The sequence below is a fragment of the Epinephelus lanceolatus genome, chromosome 16 (assembly GCF_041903045.1).
Source record: "Epinephelus lanceolatus isolate andai-2023 chromosome 16, ASM4190304v1, whole genome shotgun sequence".
Taxonomy (NCBI): Eukaryota; Metazoa; Chordata; class Actinopteri; order Perciformes; family Serranidae; genus Epinephelus; species Epinephelus lanceolatus.
The window spans coordinates 10,579,307-10,597,265 of NC_135749.1; the positions used below are offsets into that span (position 1 = coordinate 10,579,307).

Below are 17,959 nucleotides of genomic sequence, written 5' to 3' on the forward strand. Positions count from 1 at the left end.
CAGAGACCTGGAGGAGAAGGAGGGGTGGGGGTGGGACTCTGACCATGTAAATCATTGAAATCATATATTCTGACACACCCTTCCCCCCGAGGACATCAGCTGCTCTCTACTATCTAAGCTCTTCTTTTAGCTCAGGGCGAAAGATCCTCTGTCTGCTGGAATTCTGCAGATTTTTCCCCTTTAGCCAAATTTTTGTGGTTCATTTGAACCAAACTTCAGCTTTCCCCTCACTTGTACACCCACCCCACTGACTGTCTGAAGTCATAAAACCGGATTGAAAGAATGTGGTTGTGCCTGTTTGCTTCACCCTCTGTCTCTCCCTCTCTTGGTTTTTATTAAAAAAAAAAAAAACTCCCCTCCAACAGAACTTAAAGGCGTTTCTCACAGTCTCATAAAGTGCGCATAAAAACCTGACCTATCAAAAGTATCTGGTGTCACACTAACAGTTGGTAATGAAGAGGTTAACACTGTGACAGTGTGGAGGAAAAGTAGAATACCAGCCTCAACTTGCAGGCAGTTATTGCGCAAAACAACAGCGTCCAACTTTGACTAAAGGTTTCCAGATGTGGAATGAGCTGTCTGTTGAATGCGAGCTGCGTCTCAGTGGATAATCCCAACACATCTCTTTATACTGTATCCCACTTTAACACGTTGTTTGTCCCCACACATACTGTATATACATACCATAATATGACAAAAGGAAGAGTATAGTGCTGTTTGAGTGGAGGTGGATGTAAGGTGGTGCCTCGGCTCCTTCTTCCTGGCTTTTCTCTCGTGCTGAGGGAGGATCCAGGAACGCTGCCAGCTGGTGACTGTCAGTAAAGTTAATGCTCCACTGACACACAGCGCGAGACACGCAGCAAGACCGAGCGCGAGACACGCAGGAAGAAAAGTTGAAACAGTCGACATGTCTCAGGTAAGAAACAATGCAAGTTATTCTTTTATTAGCCAGAACTGAAAAACCTGCGTAAAGCTCGACACAGTTTCGCAATGTCGACTTTTTAAACTTTAGTTTCCAAGTGTTTGTCCGCTGTGAAATTAGACATGTACACACGGATTTAGACAGAGTGGAGCAAGTTATTATAAAAGGGTTTCCTGCTTCTCACGTCAGGCCTGGAAAAAAGTCATCCAAGGAGCTACTTTAATCCAGTTTAACCGCTCGAGTTTTACCAAACAGATATGGGAGCCATTGCGCATCCCAGCCTCCGTGTTTTAGGCTCTTCTCTCACGGAAACGTGTGCTGCCCCTCCCTGAGAAGAGGCATTGGCCTGCTGAAGCAGAAGTCCCGTGATACCCTCTCAAGCACTGCACACACAATATTATAACTAAGCATGGACATACATTACAGAGAGCATTTGTGCAGCTTCGATTTTATATGATTGAGTTTGAATGTAGGGCCCAGGTGGAGTTCATCCACCTGTCTATGTGTGGTATATAAAACATGGCTTCCTCTTTATTATAGGGCCTTTCTCATTGTGCCACATGCTCTTCCCTCAGTAATACTGACAAGTTGATAACCTTTATATGTTAAGACTTTGAAGGGAAGGGGACACAATGGGTGGGAACCTGTGTCACCTCCCAAATTAAAAACAGGACCAGCCCTTATTAAACAATAGGCCACAATCGGTGACATCACTATATTACAACAAATGCAAAACAAAGATGCATAACAGTCAATTAATTTGTAGAACAGCTTTGAAACGGAAAATGTTTGGGATTTTTGGGTATATAATATGCATATATTTTCATTGTAACAATAAAGGGAACAGTACAAATCCCAGCAATGTACAGAGAATAGTTGCAATAAGCTAAGGCTTCAGTCAACACCATTTCGGTCAGCCAAACCTGCTTTTGTTTAAGTAACGACTTATTGTTGTTTATTTACTGTTTTTCTCGAGTGTAATTGAGTTGCATAAGTTGGAAAATGACAGATAAAGCAAACTAAACTAAACTTCATGTCACTTAAGATAAATGATAAGAGACAGTTGAGAACAAGCAATGATCCACTGCAGCCTGTGGTCAAGGTAATGCCCCCAAACAAGCCCAATTCCCCAAACTATCTCTCACCTCACTGTTCAACAGTGATCAACAATGAGCGGGAAAGAAATGTCAGGATCTGGGTGTGGTAATGGGCACTCTAACAAAAAACAGTCTGTCTTTAATTGTTCTCATGTTAACTGTTTAACTAAACGCTTCTTCACTACTGATCTTTCCAAAGAATATTAAAAGAAATGTGGCATTTTTTGAAAATTATTTTCTTCCAATAAACTAAACTAAAGCCCCCTGTTTGTATTTCAGAGACTAATTGACTCATTTGGTATCTTTAGGCTGACATAATCTTTATGTAATAGTTAAGTGAATATAATAAGGTGTTGGCACAGTGTTCTACAGTAGTAAAACACTGAACCATGTCTGTCTGTGGGATAGTTTCTGTTGAGGTGAAGTGGGCTTGCAGCAGCATGTGTACATCAGTCAGAAAGGGTGTGGTTTTGACAAAGCTGTTGGCCCACATGCACCGAATAACTGTAGCAAGACAACCATCTTTATTGCTGCTCTGAACCACACTAACAATGAATCAGATGGCTGCGTGTAATCGGAGAGACGTTGCTCACAATGGTGAGATCTGCAAATCCACAGAACTTTTTAAACTTTAAGCTTATAATCTTACTTCAGAACACATTTAATGTTTGGTTTAGTCTCACACTCTTATCAGTGTTGTTTCCAGCAGCTGCTGTTTCCAGAAAAAAAAGGTCTGAACCCCACTATACCTGCTCAGCAGCTAACAGCAGACAGACACAGGTAGAGACTAGCTGGTGAACATAATGGAGCATTTAGCAGCTAAAGAGACAGAATTTTTCTCAGGAGTTGGTAGAGACTTAAAGAAGAGCGAGTGAATGTTGAGTGATAATATGCCCAAAGCATTGGATGTGTACTGCTTTAAACAGTTGTAATACTTTGTGCATTCCTTACAAATTTTGCTACTAAATGATAGAAATAGCAACAGTTAAAAAACAAAAAACTACAAAAACGCAGCGTCATAAAAATTTGATTTAAAGGTCCATTTTGTTGAGGAAGCTCATGTGATGCGAGCTACTAAATGGACCTTGTGGTAGATGGATTTGTCAACTCGGTTATAAAACTTTATAAACTTGTAAACAACCATTTTTACTGGCTCTAAAAGAATAGAGGCTCTACAGTGCAAGTATTTCCCAAACATTTGCCCCCAAAATAGATATGTGCAAACCGGAAAAATCATTTACGAGAACAGTGTGTGAGTAAAAATAAAAACATTTCCCCCTTCCCCCCTGCTGCTAATGGTTAAAAAAAACTACAAGTATAGGCCTAATGCCACAAGCCACAATCAGTGCAGAGTTTTTTGTGATGACACAGCTGGTGTCAAGTGCATATGGGGAAGGTTCTGCCAAAAAGCCCTTTCTTGCAGAAATCTTTTAATTTTAACCCAAACCATGATTTTTTTCCCCTTACCTTAACCAAGAACTCCATTTCTGCCAGAAAGCCCTGAAGGCAAACCTCACCCAACGGTGCAGTCACAGGCTCAGTTCTCTTTCCAGCAAAAGACGTAGGAAAAAAAAATTAAAATAAATGAGTAATCAATCATGTTGTGTATTTTTTCCTTGATATGTAGGCCTTAGCTTCATTTTGCTAGAACCCATATTGTTTTCTAGTAAAGATGGCAGTTTGTTTTCCAAGTATGTTCATGTGTCTGTATGTTAAAAGTACCCTACTTTGAAAATGAGCAATAAATACTTTAGGAATGATAATGAAATTCATGTTGATTTCATTTGATAGACGTAGAGCTAGATCAGGGAAACTCAATTTGCTATGCCCAGGGGTCACTTGCAAAAAGACAGGAAGCCAAGTCAGTTAAAATCAAAAATTAATAATACTTATCAGTATATATATTAAATGAGTTGCCTGTTTTCAGCCTTTTGACGTTTGCTATCCCAACTCATCTTTAACAAGAGGCAAATCCATTTGCAGCCGCCCTGCACAGGTCAGGGCTGTTTCTAGGATTTGAGGTCATTTGGGGCTGGACCTCTGTCAGGGTGTCTGGGGATCCTCACCCAGCACTTTCTTTTTGATGAACAAGCTCTATTTTGATGTTTTTAATGCACTCTGGAATTTATTTTACATTCAAAGTACAAAAAAATTATTGGATTTTGGAAAATGGTCAGCAGGCTACCTTGCACACTATTGTGGGCTAGATTTGGCCCATGGGTTGTTAGTTCAGTATCACGGGGGAGGCTATTGGACACAATTAAGACACTATGAGGTTCAGACTTTTGCTACCTCTTTAACAATTATTGAATACCTCTGGTGTAAATACTGGGGTCTTATACTGTTGTAGTCTTCCTCTAGTTTTCACAACATTGCACACGTGCAGTTCAAATACATATGTAATACATTTGTTCATAAACTCTGTGTTAAATAAACATTTTTAACTGTGCTCCTAAATTTCTTTGTGTGCTCCGAAATTCTTTCATTTAGAAGCAAATGTACTCCTTGGGGGAAAAGTTAGCGTAGAGCCATGAGAGATATAGCTAACTGCATAACCTCAGGTGGGGCAAATGGTAAAGGGCGGACCACGTTCATGGCCTTATTCAAATACATGTGGTATTTGTTTAATAGCTCTGTAACTGTCTGTCTATCAAGTACCGTCAGTCTGTAAGAGCCAATGGGAGAACACTAACAGATCGTTATCCTAACTTCATCTTCTCTAAATGCTCCAAAGTTATAATAAGCTCCTAGCAACATGAGTCAGCACACATGAAGCCCTGAAATTGATATGATGACCTGCTGTCCTCTTAAATGATTCTCTGCATCGCCATCCTTCTTTGAATTCCCAGGTTTCACTTTAAAGCAGGTGGAGATCTATTTGCCTCTTTGTATTTGACCTTGCCATCAGAAATAGGTGTTGGCATCCTGTCTTCTACCAGCATGCTGTGTGTGACAATGTTCTACTTTGATATTGATATATTTGGTGGGGATAAAGTAGTTTATATGCAAAATTAACTAAAAACATTGTTTATAGTTACAGTAGTCAGATAGGAATGTCTTTTTGGCTAATCCAACAAATAACTGGCAAATGTAGGTGCTTCACCAAACAGATGAAAAACCACATAACAGTCCAGTCTTCCCTTTAAGCAGTCCTGCTAACTGATGTGCAACATCACCTACAAGTACCAGAGATATTAATGGCAGAGTTCATACAGTGTAAACAGTATGACAAAAGCTCTGGCTTTAGAGAAATTAATATTGTCTCACAGCATACACCAATGATCATCAATCATTCCCTGATTTAAAACCTGCAGTAAGTGTTTTTTTTTCTGGCCATTTGGGGGTAGTGGATACAAGTTATGAATACATCTACACTGATCACCTTTTAAGCTAACACTCTCTTGAAGCTCTGATTTTGGGCTCTACCAACTCGTGAGGGACAGATCTGTCTCTTGTGTTGCTAACTATGTTCACTAGCTAGGCTCTAACTGTGCCTGGCAGCTGAGCAGGGAGTATGCAGTGGGTGCTAAGTCCTTATTCTGCAGCTTCAGCTGATCATTCTCTGTAGGTTCATGTGATGATGTCATCATTTGATACATAGATATAAGAAAATATTGATTATAGCTGCTTTAACTAAGTAGTTTTAGTTGCCTAAACGTAACGCAGCCGTAACCACAGAGGGAGCATATCAGAATGCTCATATAGGATGTTTTTGAAGGCAATGATAGATTTTATTTTTGTCCTTTAGGTTGGAAGATTTTTTGCAATTCCCCTGCTGATTGGCCAGTAGCTGCATTTGTTGTCTGTGCAGAACCTTTGGGCAATGCCCCTAATCATAGCATGAAATTAGATCCAGGTATGACCATCCTTTTTCTATTGTCTTCCTTCTCCCCAGTATTCAGACCTCGAGAAGGCAATCAACACGATGGTCACCCAGTTCCACTCTGCTTCAGGTGACAAAAGTGGAACGCTGAAAGTTGATGAATTCAAAAATCTTTTGGGCTCCCAGATGCCAAACCTGGTCAAGGTAAAACTCCTGTCACACTTGGGTGTGGCAGCACACCTCACCTTACTCACCTCACACAAAGACAGTCAGAGATGCACTTAGCAGCAGAGTCACACAGGGCTCATGCACATATCAGTCATCACAGACCTAAAGGTTACACAGGCTCAGGTGACTGTTGGGAAATCCATCATCTAAGCTTTGTTTAACTGACATTTAAGGCGGGTAATGTTTTTTTTAAAGGACTATACCACTGAAAGTCTGTTCTTTGAATGTCGACATCTCTTAAGGTTTGAAAGATGGCTGTAATATTTGTGGCATGTATAACTATTTATGTATTGCTTATGTATGTTGGTTGCAAGTGAAACAGCAGGAATCACGACTTATGTATTCACACCAATTACAAGGAAGAGGCAGAGAACTTGATTATGTTGTGAATAGATGTTTTGATTTTTTTCTCTGCCATGAAACTGGGTCACTGGGTCAGAGGACTTCAGCTGCCATCCTTTGAAAAGAGCCAGATACAAACTTTTCAGAGCCACACTTCAGCCCACAGATGAGTGTTTGATACTCAAAACTTGCATTTTCAGTGGAATATTCTTTTAAAGGAATAGTTTTTCCCAGGGGTGAATGAGTCCAGTACGTCCCTGGAAAATTCTGATTAAGCCTTTGGAGTTAAGACTGCAGAGTTAAAAGAAAAATTTGCTGATTTTCAACCAGCTGTGTATTGTCGCATTGTGGGCAAAAGTCTGCCAACAGATAGAGGGATGAGCTCCAGGCACCAGCAATACAGGGGGAAGGCATACACTGTTCATCTGCACACACTGCGATGACACCAAGCTGGTTGAAAATCGGCATGTTTACCTTTAAGTTGCACCTTGCTATCTTAAAGGATAACTTCTGTATTTTTCAACCTGGGCCCTATTTCCCCATGTGTATGTGTGCGTATGATTCATAGGTACAACTCTTTTTGAAATTGGTTCAGTATTGAGGGAGGCAGATGCAGCCGGCAGCCGCGAAATGAGCTAAAACGGTAACGGGGGCTAATGCGTCCCATATAAGTTTGCGCATTAAAAGTGCTTTTTTTCGCCACTGACCGGTTCAGATCGCCAGTGCTATCTCTGTAAATAGCATACTAAGCGTTTCCCTTACCTCTGGGCTGTGTGACGTCATCTCGCGAGAGCTTTGCTTGTTGCTGGAAGAAAACAGAGCCATGCTGAACGCTGCTCAGAGTGGCGCTGGTTGTCCCGGAGTACAGTTGAGAGTTTTACTGCATCGATTGAAAACAATGGTTCGTGTTTGTGCTTATCCGAATTGCAAGAACAGGATGTCGCGCAACACCCCGTACAGCTTTCATAGGCTGCCGTTGTCGGTCGGTGAGATGTTGAAGTTGTGGCTAGTTGTGCTACAAATGGATGCTAACACTCCTGTCCAGACACTGCGCCTTGCAGACCACCGGGTCTGCAGTGCTCACTTCTCCCAAGATGACTACTGCCAGCCGAAGAAGAGAAGACATCCAATCCCGAAACACCTCTTCCTCAAGAAAACGGCTGTCCCACAAGTAGAGATAGCTACAGACACAGTGGAGCAAAGCTCTCACGAGATGACGTCACATAGCCCAGAGGTAAGGGAAACGCTTAGTATGCTATTTACAGAGATAGCACTGGCGATCTGAACCGGTCAGTGGCGAAAAAAAGCACTTTTAATGCGCAAACTTATATGGGACGCATTTGCCCCCGTTACCATTTTAGCTCGTTTCACGGCTCCCGGTTGCATCCGCCTCCCTCAATACTGAACCAATTTTAAAACGAGTTGTATCTATGAATGATACGCACACATACACATGGGGAAATAGGGCCCAGGTTGAAAAATACCGAAGTTATCCTTTAACTGGTCATTTACAGGGACAGACACACAACAGCATGCTGTACAGACGAGGCGAATCTGTGAGTTGTGATATCAGGCTATCTACATAAAACTGACGTGACATATGCAGGAGGCTAGAACTATTTGTCTAAACCAGGCATGCCTCAATGGGACTCCCTAAAGACTTGGTATTTCAGACAGTTGGGCGTGGTTTTGCAGGACGTAGCAGTGAGCGAGCTCCGTGACAATCTTAGCCTGAGCTCTGACGGCACGTCCATGAGTTTCCCACTATGACCTGTGTGCACCTTTGTAAGAATTCAGGACAAAAACCATGGATTATTTTGGTTTGATGAAAATGAGTTGAGTTAGTGGCAAATTACGGGCTAGTTTTAATTGTTATTGGTAATTTGATTTGTGTCAAGTATTATGGCCTACAGAATATACTGTTCATGTTTTCCTATAACTTGTATATTTGGTCTCACCTATGTACATGGAAATTGATAGTCTGCCTGTAAGTCTGGGCTGGGTATCTATTTACGCAAAGTACTACATTTATATCAGAATAAAGACCCCCTATCTGAGTAGATTTCTGTTGTTGGACATAATTTAGCCCATTTAAATATCAGTATATTTTAGCACTATTTGGTTGTACATATTTTCCAGTGGAACGTCATGATAGTCAATTTGAGAATTTATCATTAGTCAGGTAAAAGTTTATTTAGAAACCTGCAGGGAGGTCTAATGTTAGTTAGAGCTAGCAGTACAAGGAGCAAAAATCTAAGTGTATCTTCGTAAATCAATCATCACAAAAAAAAATCTCTTTTTGAAGTTACAGGTAGGCGTGAGGTCTCCTGTAGGTTTAATCTTGGGGTTGAAGCAAACATCAGGTTAATAAACAAGTTTAAGGTTACAGCACTTGCGAAAAGTGATGAGACAACCTGATGCGAGCCAACAAGAGCACACATCAGGCACACGATATTCTGTTTGACACAGGATGTTAGGCACTGCCCCTGGGTGAAATACCAAGTTTTTTAGGGAGTCCCGTACCTCATCAGCAGCACGTCTTGTGCAGGACTTGTTTAATCCACAGACCAATATTCCACATACTCCAGAGTGAGGATTTCCTGATTTTCTCTGTCCTTGTATCAATTTGATATTTGTTGCAGAAGAAACCCTGACATATGGCATGATTTTATTAGTTTATTATGTGCAAGGTAATTTCCTGCAAAGTAATAATTTAATGTGAAGAGACATTTCAGTAAATCTAATACATTGCAAATATGAAAACTTGAAGTGTATGAAAGATCCTTCTTGTTTATTACAAGTTAGGTCTTATTTTTTTAGTTTATTTGATGATAACATTGTACTGACCACTGTAATAACTTGACATCATTGGTGACATCACTAAAAAAAAGTGTGGCAGGTAAGGAAACACAAGAGGTGTGACTTGTTGCAAACAATCCAACAGATGAAACAAAGGGATTTAGAAGAGAAAACAAACTGTTTATCCATATATTAATATAATCATTATTATATCTCACCTAACCTGTCGGGGGATCAGACCAGCAACCTTCTGGTCACAAACAAGCTTTTCTAACCTTTAGGTCACCACCACCACCTTTGCATAACCCATAGACAATGTGTCCATTCCACAAGTACACATAAATTACACACAGTGTTTTTTTTAGGCTGACTCTGATATATTATCTATTTATTTCTTGATTGTATTTAAATGTAATGGATTAAGTATTTCTTCACAACTTTGATGAATACAGTGTTAGACCCAGAGTGATCCTTTAAAGTGAGTTTTTTCTCAGAGGCCAGCACCTTCACTTTCTCACTGAACACACAAATCATTTCTCACTTTTTTTTCTTTGCTCCTTATTACAAAACAGTTTGGCTCAGACCAGGGACTTGGTGACATCCTGTCGAAGATGGGCGTAGGTGAGGGCGAGGGCATCTCTTTCAAGCATTTCTGGAGCTTAATCCAGCAAGTAGCCACCAGTCAGCATGGCCTCCTCAAAGACCAGTTTGGGGGCTCCTCATGCAGCTGCATCCTCCTGTGAAGAGCAAGCCCTCAGCCCAACACATCAGCTCCACCCTGTTTCCACCCTGGAGTTTCACTTAACAGAGTAACCATATGCACATCACTCTCATAATCAGGTGTCGGACAGAATACAAAGGTACAAAGTCTACTCTGCACACAGTTGGCAGTTCCCAACATTTCTGACTAAAATTTTACATTTTTTAAATGCTGTGATCTCTTATTAGACAGTTTTCTACATCCCGCTTCTGCCAGTAAACTGCCCAGAATCCTTTGCACCATTTTAAGTTCAAATTCAATCTAGCTTTCATTTCATTGTGCCTTGTGCTGTCATTACTTTGTGCTATTTTTTAACTATCTTACAATGAAATCATCTACTCAACCTCACACTGAGTAAAAGGTAACCGATTCGTAGCCATTTGGTGATCATGAGTTAAGTACATGCAGTATGTTATTTTATTTTACATATTGCACATGTTGATATTGGCTCAGGTTCCTGACAGGACAATCTGATTTTGTCTAGCATGTTATTAGCCACAGAATGTTAGTGGTCCTTCTGTGTTGTATTAGTAAAAGAAAAACACACATCCCAAAATGTCTTCCCAGATTACACTCAAGATTGATTCATGGCAGAGTTTAAAACATCACCTATGAGCTGGGAGGAGATTTGGGGAGTAGAGGTGGAGCTAAACAAATGCACAGCTTCAGCATTCAAAATTTACTCTCTAAAGGCTTCAGTATGTTTGAAATGTACAGAGTCGTACAATGTGTCATCAATATAAAGGTGTCAGTTTGTTCCGAAAGCAGTGCCTGTTGGATTGTCTAACAGCGTCGAAACCCGGCTTCATCAACTTTCTGTCTTGGCAGGCTTCTAAGTGGGGACATTTAAAACAGCTGTTAATGCTTCTGCTTTCAGAGGTTGTACAAATAAAAGTATTAGTACGATGCATGTTATACCCTTCAGACACTATTAGGTGATCCAACAAGCAGAGGCACTAGTACTCATTTTGAATTTTATCGGTGCAAAAGGCACTGGGCATTATCACAGTCATAGCCATTACCATAGTCACTTTCCTTTATGTGCTCCAATTTTTATTCCATGTATAATAGTGATTTGTGGTGCCTTCAAACCACTTATGTTTACTTCACTGATAATAGGAGGATGAATGGCCCTCTGCTGTGGTATTCAAAACTTCATAAGGATATTTCCTACTAGGTCAAAGCGGAGGGGTGACAGTTGTGAAAATAGTATCAAATGGAAGCATGGCCTTCTGGATAAGAGACAGCATTATTCACTATTTTATAAAAGGGAACAAGGGCTTGTTCTTATGGTCATCTCACTAGTTAACTACATAAATGCTAAGAATATAGTTCCTATACTGTAATATAGTGTAGCCAACTTCACATGACAAAAATGCTAACTCATGAGTACCATTTGAAAACATCAGTATGAGAGCATGTATCATCAGAGTTGATCCTCAGAAACACTGAGGAAAAATGAGTTTAACTTTCAGAAGCTTTGAAACATATAGAATTTCTTATTTTGTGCTGACTCCAATTCACAGTATGTGTTATTGTGTTGACAGTTTACAGCCATTACAAGTGTAAGCAACGTCTGGATCTTTAAAAATGTGGCAGTAATCATCTCAATTTGAATTCACGTGTCAGCAACAGAATGCTAAAGTGTAGTTTGGGTTATTTCTGTCTTTATGTTTGACTTTGCAATCATTTGATAAAACACGAATTGTGTACTTTATAGTCCCATTATAAGTTTCTACCTGTAATGCTTTACCCTCTGCGAACCTGCATTTTCTATGTATTTATATTTTGTAATTCTCTGTATTCTGGCCTGTGTGACACCATAAGAAACATGATGTAATAAACATACAAAGAAACCACCAGAACTTCAGTAAATTATTGTTTAATCATTTATTGATTTCTTGAGAAAAAATAGTTTAAAATGTGACAGATCTGCTGTAACAGTTTTGTTTTATTGCTTTAATTTAGTACATTATCTGGATCGTTCCTATTCTTCTAGCCAATTAATCAAATACATAGTCGAGCCAACAAGCTGAAGCAGTAGATTATGCAGCACTTTATAGCAGTATCATATCAGTATCAGGCAGAATACAACATGTGTCAGACCCTTCTGCTAAGAAGAATACTATCACCAGCTATGCAATGAATACACAAATGAGATGAACTCTAATCACATATTATGCCACCATTATGGATTTAAGTTCTCATGGAAAGAGGGAGTGCATCCTCTCTTGAGTTTCCTTCCCTCAGGTGTACCTCGAAAGAATTCTAGATAAGATGAGAACACATACCTATTCATGACTTTGACCTTCCCGAAGATGTCCAGCTCTGTTTGCTCATCATGGTCAACAGCATTCATTATTTGCTTCGATTTGATGTACAGGGCATTTTCCTTTGCAACAACTTCATCCAACCAAATCTGTCTGTCCTTCGGTGCCATTTCATAGTTGTCAACAGTGCAGCCGTAGAATCCTCGTCGCAGATGCTCAGGCCAGGGTTGTTCAGTCATCATGGGATGGTCAGCTCCAACAAACGCTGTGCACAGGGGGCCGTCAGTCCCTCGTGAGCGGCCTACTTCACAACCTATGACACTCATGAGGAAAAGCGAGAAGGTTCTGAAGTTATAAACAGACGCGGAAAATACCGCAGCCATAAAGTAACGACCCCATCTCTCACAGTTGTAGTTACACTGCTGGTACTGGAAAGTCTGGCGACAGAAGTCATTGAATTTGGATGCTTTGAGATCCTGTCTCAGCTCCTGCAGGGAGGACTCACCCTGCTGGTCTCTGAAGTTCTGACGGAAATTTTCTACTTCAGCTTGATTACTAGGACTCATGAACTTGCCCACCAGACTCACACTTAGATTTTTCCCATGTACTTTGTAAATGCATTCATTGAGAACATAGTAAAGGTCTGATCCAACTTCCTCTTTGGCATTGTATCGTATCTCTACAAGCAGATCCTGAATGTTAGTGATATGCTTGAAGACAATGTTGTCCTCTTCTGGTCCTGGCTCTGTAAGCCAAATTGCTGTCAAGAGTCTTTTGTCTGAGACATAATCGGGAGCACGCCTTCTTTCATTCTCCTCATAGAACAAGCTCCAAGTAAGCCCCTCCAGGCAATCAATGGAAGGGTACTTCTTGCGCAACTCCACTGGAACAAACATTTGAGGTTGGCTTGGCCACTCCAGTGTCTGGAGATATAAAACGTTTCCTTTATAATCAGAAATTACCGGCCCGGCACAGCCAAGTTCCACTTTCGTAAGCAGGCCTCCTCTTTGGTCCAGCTCAGCAGTGACTCTTCCTCTGTGGTCATGGGACCTCCAGACTCCGTCAGTCCTAGTCATTATCTCTCCGCCAGAACTAACAGACAGGAAGGACTTGTGTAGGTGTAGCTTTGTTTCCACTCTGAGAGACCGGAGATTTTGTAGCAACTGTAACACAAAGTGCTGATACTTTCCAAGGTTGCAGCCGATGAGGGTGATTTTGCCAAGATGACCAAAGACGCCTTCAGTTTTTAGGCTTGACAGAAATCTGGCAAGTTCCTCTGGGCCATAACTAGCTAACTGACCTGTTCCATTGGAACCATTACTACCATGGCCGACCAGTATGACATCATGATTTCTAGTAGAAAAGACACGACTTCCCCTGAGAATATGTAGCACCCCCTTGTGGTACCTGAACAAAGTTGATAGAGTGAGATGCTTCTCAAAGAGGTTAGTGGCTGCCTCAATCACTGCTGGGTCCTCTTCCATGATAACTATAGTCTGGTGGCTGTTTATAGTATCACCTCCTTCCCTATCCGTCATATGTTGTTGGTTAGACATCATTTCTGTCTCAAATGTGTCATTACAGCTGAATATCAAACATTCTGCCTGCCACATATCCACACGTTTATTGATTCCAGTAATTAGTTTGGGCTTGGTGTCTCTGTAAGGATCAGATGGCCACTTTCCAGCATCTCCAGGATGAAGATATGCCCTGGAAATAGATAGGTGATTGGTAAATAATGAGCCAGTGGATTAAATGTTGCCGTTGCCTGAATATAACAGTGTTTCACTTGAAAAAAAAATAGGAAGAATTGTAGCATGCTCTTTGATAAGAACATTCTTTAGGTGTTATTGTGTTGACCTTTCAGTTACAGTCTTTTGGAGTCAAATGTGCCGATGAGAGTTTGTACACCAGGACTGTAAGGCATTGACTATAAGAATCACACAATTGATGCTTTTCACGCTCTCAGGCCACAGTTCCATTTTGTCAGGCAGGGTAAAACAAATTCATAACTGATAACATCCAAAAGGCTGACAGACAGACAACAGCAACACTTAAAAAACTATGTAATGCAAATGCATTATGTAGTATCTTCATATAATGGGTTGACTGTCCAATGTCAGAAGGAGAAGAAACACTCAGTGCGCTGATAGTCTCTGCATACACCTTTTAAGGACAATAATGATCTTGCGTGGATCTGATGTCTACTGACATCTAAACAGCCATTTAGGCTAGTTAAAGTCTAGCAGATATGCTACACAGCCCATCATCCAATGAAAGCATTATTGATTTTTATCTTAGCACTTATTTATCAGACATAACTTTTGGTTAATAACTTAATTTAGCTGCTAATGTGTCAGAAGATGAATTACCTCAAGTCTTATTAGTTTGAAAACACTTCTGAAATAATCAATAAGAAAACCATTACAAATAATTCAGCTAAAAGGTTTTCCCCTTTCTTCTATCACTCGGCTGGCTTTCTTGTTTAATCAAATTTAGTTTGTTGTCTGAAAAAAACAAAAACAAAATGATTCTGCAGTACCTGCTGTCTCTGAACAGTGTTATTCTCCTTCATTTACTTTTCATACAGTGCTACTATAGGTGTAGTTACTTGATGACTGACTGTCCTGTCTTTTAATGCCACCTTACCCCTGTCTGCCTTTCTTCACACTGTAACAACAACATGACTCCATAAATTTACTAGAATGCAGGGAATAGACAGTTTCCTAGGGGAAGATCCACAGATACGCTGGTTTGGTCTTCTAATTTAGGCTATGATGTCTGGAGGTTGGAAAGTATGCTGATCAACCATACTTATTCATCATCGACCAGGATTACTGACTAAACTTTTCGTCTGTAAATGCTTGTGATGACCCCGACCCCGACAAAAGGCCTATTCATAAAATGCACTGAATTCAGCAATACAGAATCTTGCTCCAAACTAAATTAAAAAGTTGGCAGCCCATTGTAGATTTTAACACTGAGTGCTGTTATTTGTTGCCAGTTGACAGTTTTCTTTGTACACAGTAAATAGAATATAGGCTATAGTAGGATAAATTGTATGTAAAATGTACAGTGTAAAAAGGAGCCTCTTACAGGACCCATCATGGCTTCTCCTCCCCCCTTAGACACTACAGCCATGTTAGCACCTCTCTCAGACTGTGCTTTGATACAGTAGCACTTTGAGCTAAATGCTAACATGCTCCAAATGGCAATGCTAACATGCTAAATGTTAAGCAGTTTATGTTTATAAGCGTCCATCCTACTATTACATTTTCCAAAATACTGGACAAATTTTGACCTGATAATGGCAATAACAGGTCAGAGGATTACTTAAGCTTTTACATTATGCTGTGGGGGAATGTACCAAATGCCATGGCAATTCATCCAATAGTTGGTGAGATATTTTAGTCTGGAGTGGCTAACATTATATTACTCTGGAACAGTTAAGCAACACACATAGGACAGGGTCCTGAGATGTGCCTGATTTGACTTGTCAGAGGTGACTGATAGAAATTGGTGCTACTTATCTTTACTCTGTTTGAGTTGTGTTAGTATTGACAATTTTGCAGAAAAAAATGCATTATTGCAATGTTGCATATTACAGCTGTTTCCTTTGAGATATAATTTGCATAGTCATGTCAGGTTTATCCCATAAAAGCAGCGGTCTGTTGCATCATGTGGTGTCTCACCTGTTTCCTACATCAGAGCTGAATGGAGTCCTCTGAACACTCCAATCTGTAATGACATGCAAACTTAATAGATGACAGCCATTATCTGACACTCCACTGGTTTTCATGCAGTTAGTGTAAAATGCTGCTTGTCAGATGGTCACAGTAACCATCACATCTGCCTGAATATGATTAAGTCTTTAGCTCACTTAGTATGCATATGCAACCTACTCACCAGAATAAATGTTAGCAGTTGTATGTTTCTGCAACCCGCAGATATGTAACATTTGTTTGTTTCGTATAGAGCAGATATGTTGAAACCCTACATTTCAACAATGCTGTGGTTCACATGTGGTTATGTTTAGGCACACAAACCACTTGGTTAGAGTTAGGGAAAGATCATGTTTTGGCTTAAAGTACTCCGTTTTGTCATCACAACCACCAATGGAAATGCCTTAATGTCTCACTTAAAAAAAACACCCAGTTTTGATGCCACAATTGCAGCTGGAAAGTCCCCAGTGTCTTGGTAGAAAAACACTCAGGGTTGTTGTTTGTTGATCTCAAAAAATGCTCTACAGTAGTTTGCTGCTTAGGAGCAGTCTTACCTAGGTTTCACACCAGCCACCATCCCCTTCACCTCCCAATGAAAATTCAGCTCATATTCATGTGCTACATACGCAACATAACTGTTACGTATCTATAGTTTGCAGAAATGCACAATGCCAACATTTTCTGCCGGCAACTTTGATATATTGGCAGCATAAATGTGACTCACATGGTTTTTCTACAGCCTTCTCTAAAATGCCACATATAAGAAAAGACTAAACAGGAGCATTTGTGTCTGTTTTAAACTAAAGCTTATTTTAGTGTCTTTTTAAAGAAGTGTAATGTTCTTACCAGCATTCATTCCTGCTGTCAAAGACAGCTGAACGATAACAACACAAAATCCACAAGGTTTCAACATGGTTTCTCTGGTGAAGTGAAGATCATTGTGAAGTCACCGGGCAGGAGTTTCATGTCATATCTCAATCCACATTTGGTTAGATAAGAAAGAAAATGACTAAATAACGTTTATGACTGCACAGTTCATCGGTTAAACATTACAGAACTGCAGGCTGTGAACATCTTAGTCTAACTGCTCCACTTTAGGTTCATGTGTAAAACATGTAGATTAGCATGCTTTCTTTCTGTTTGGACTGTGAATTATTGTTGTCCACAGTTTGACTGAATATTACAGAAAGGTACGCACACATCCAAGTGTTTTAGGTGCAAATGTGTCACGGAATATTAAAATGACAGATCTATCACAGTGCTCCAAGTTGCAGAGCGGCAAAGCCACACTGACTAAATTGTTTACTAGGTACATTTGAAAGTCTAATTAAATTAAACATACAGTATGTAATACAGTAAAATGGACAGACACTTACCTCAAACCAGAGGTGGGAGACTTGAGTCACTTGATGTGACCTGAGTTGCAAATTTGGGGACGTTAGACTTGTTTGACTAACAGTGACAAAAGACTCGACTTTCACTTGGTATTCATGATTTGAGACTTAGACTTGAGACACATGACTCGAAAGGGCTTGACTTTTTTAAATTAAATATTTGTGTTTTTCTAAATATTGACTTCCTGTTTTGAAGTATGATTGGGTAGTTTCTAGTACAATACGAGCAAGCCTGGCAACCTCCTAGGACGTGGCAGATGAACAGAGGCCAACGCACAAGGCAGCCATCATGTATGCAGCTTGTCAAAAAATAATACAATGTGGATTCAAGGGTTATGTTGTTGGTGATGGCAGTAGTAAGAGAACAGCAGCACACAAGTCACAAGGTCTGCAACCCAAAAAATCAGTGACATGACCACCAAAACATCCAACCTCATCTGTCATTATAAAACCCACAAAGAAAGGTGTGTGATTGTGTCTTTTTAGCTATCTTATTAGCTTATTGGATAGTTGAACATTAGCTAGAAAGCTCACCCTAAACAGCAACACTTTCGTCGTCAGAATTTCATATGACTTGATATGTGACTTGCTTAAACTAAGCA

General features: G+C 40.2%; 2 protein-coding genes across 2 annotated transcripts; one reads left to right on the plus strand and one right to left on the minus strand.

The window, feature by feature from the left end:
* Window positions 1-757: 757 nt before the first annotated feature.
* s100v2 (S100 calcium binding protein V2) lies at window positions 758-11,836 on the plus strand. The gene is made up of 3 exons (XM_033637966.2): window positions 758-916; window positions 5,915-6,046; window positions 9,784-11,836. Exons 1-3 carry the CDS (start codon window positions 908-910, stop codon window positions 9,952-9,954), a joined length of 312 nt encoding a protein of 103 aa, XP_033493857.1. The 5' UTR covers window positions 758-907; the 3' UTR covers window positions 9,955-11,836.
* On the minus strand, window positions 10,600-16,886 carry LOC144467286 (uncharacterized). The gene is made up of 3 exons (XM_078175486.1): window positions 16,810-16,886; window positions 15,934-15,979; window positions 10,600-13,951 (listed from the first exon to the last, which is right to left on the minus strand). Exons 1-3 carry the CDS (start codon window positions 16,874-16,876, stop codon window positions 12,160-12,162), a joined length of 1,905 nt encoding a protein of 634 aa, XP_078031612.1. The 5' UTR covers window positions 16,877-16,886; the 3' UTR covers window positions 10,600-12,159.
* Window positions 16,887-17,959: the final 1,073 nt, after the last annotated feature.

What these genes read in the sequence shown, in the direction of transcription:
- LOC144467286 (XM_078175486.1), bottom strand. Translation starts at nt 16,876, where the DNA reads ATGTTGAAACCTTGTGGATTTTGTGTTGTTATCGTTCAGCTGTCTTTG. An exon ending in GACAGCAGGAATGAATGCTG is followed by an intron (nt 15,980 to 16,809) that starts GTAAGAACATTA and finishes ATGTCATTACAG; the next exon opens with ATTGGAGTGTTCAGAGGACT. An exon ending in AGCTCTGATGTAGGAAACAG is followed by an intron (nt 13,952 to 15,933) that starts GTGAGACACCAC and finishes ATCTATTTCCAG; the next exon opens with GGCATATCTTCATCCTGGAG.
- s100v2 (XM_033637966.2), top strand. An exon ending in AGATGCCAAACCTGGTCAAG is followed by an intron (nt 6,047 to 9,783) that starts GTAAAACTCCTG and finishes ATTACAAAACAG; the next exon opens with TTTGGCTCAGACCAGGGACT.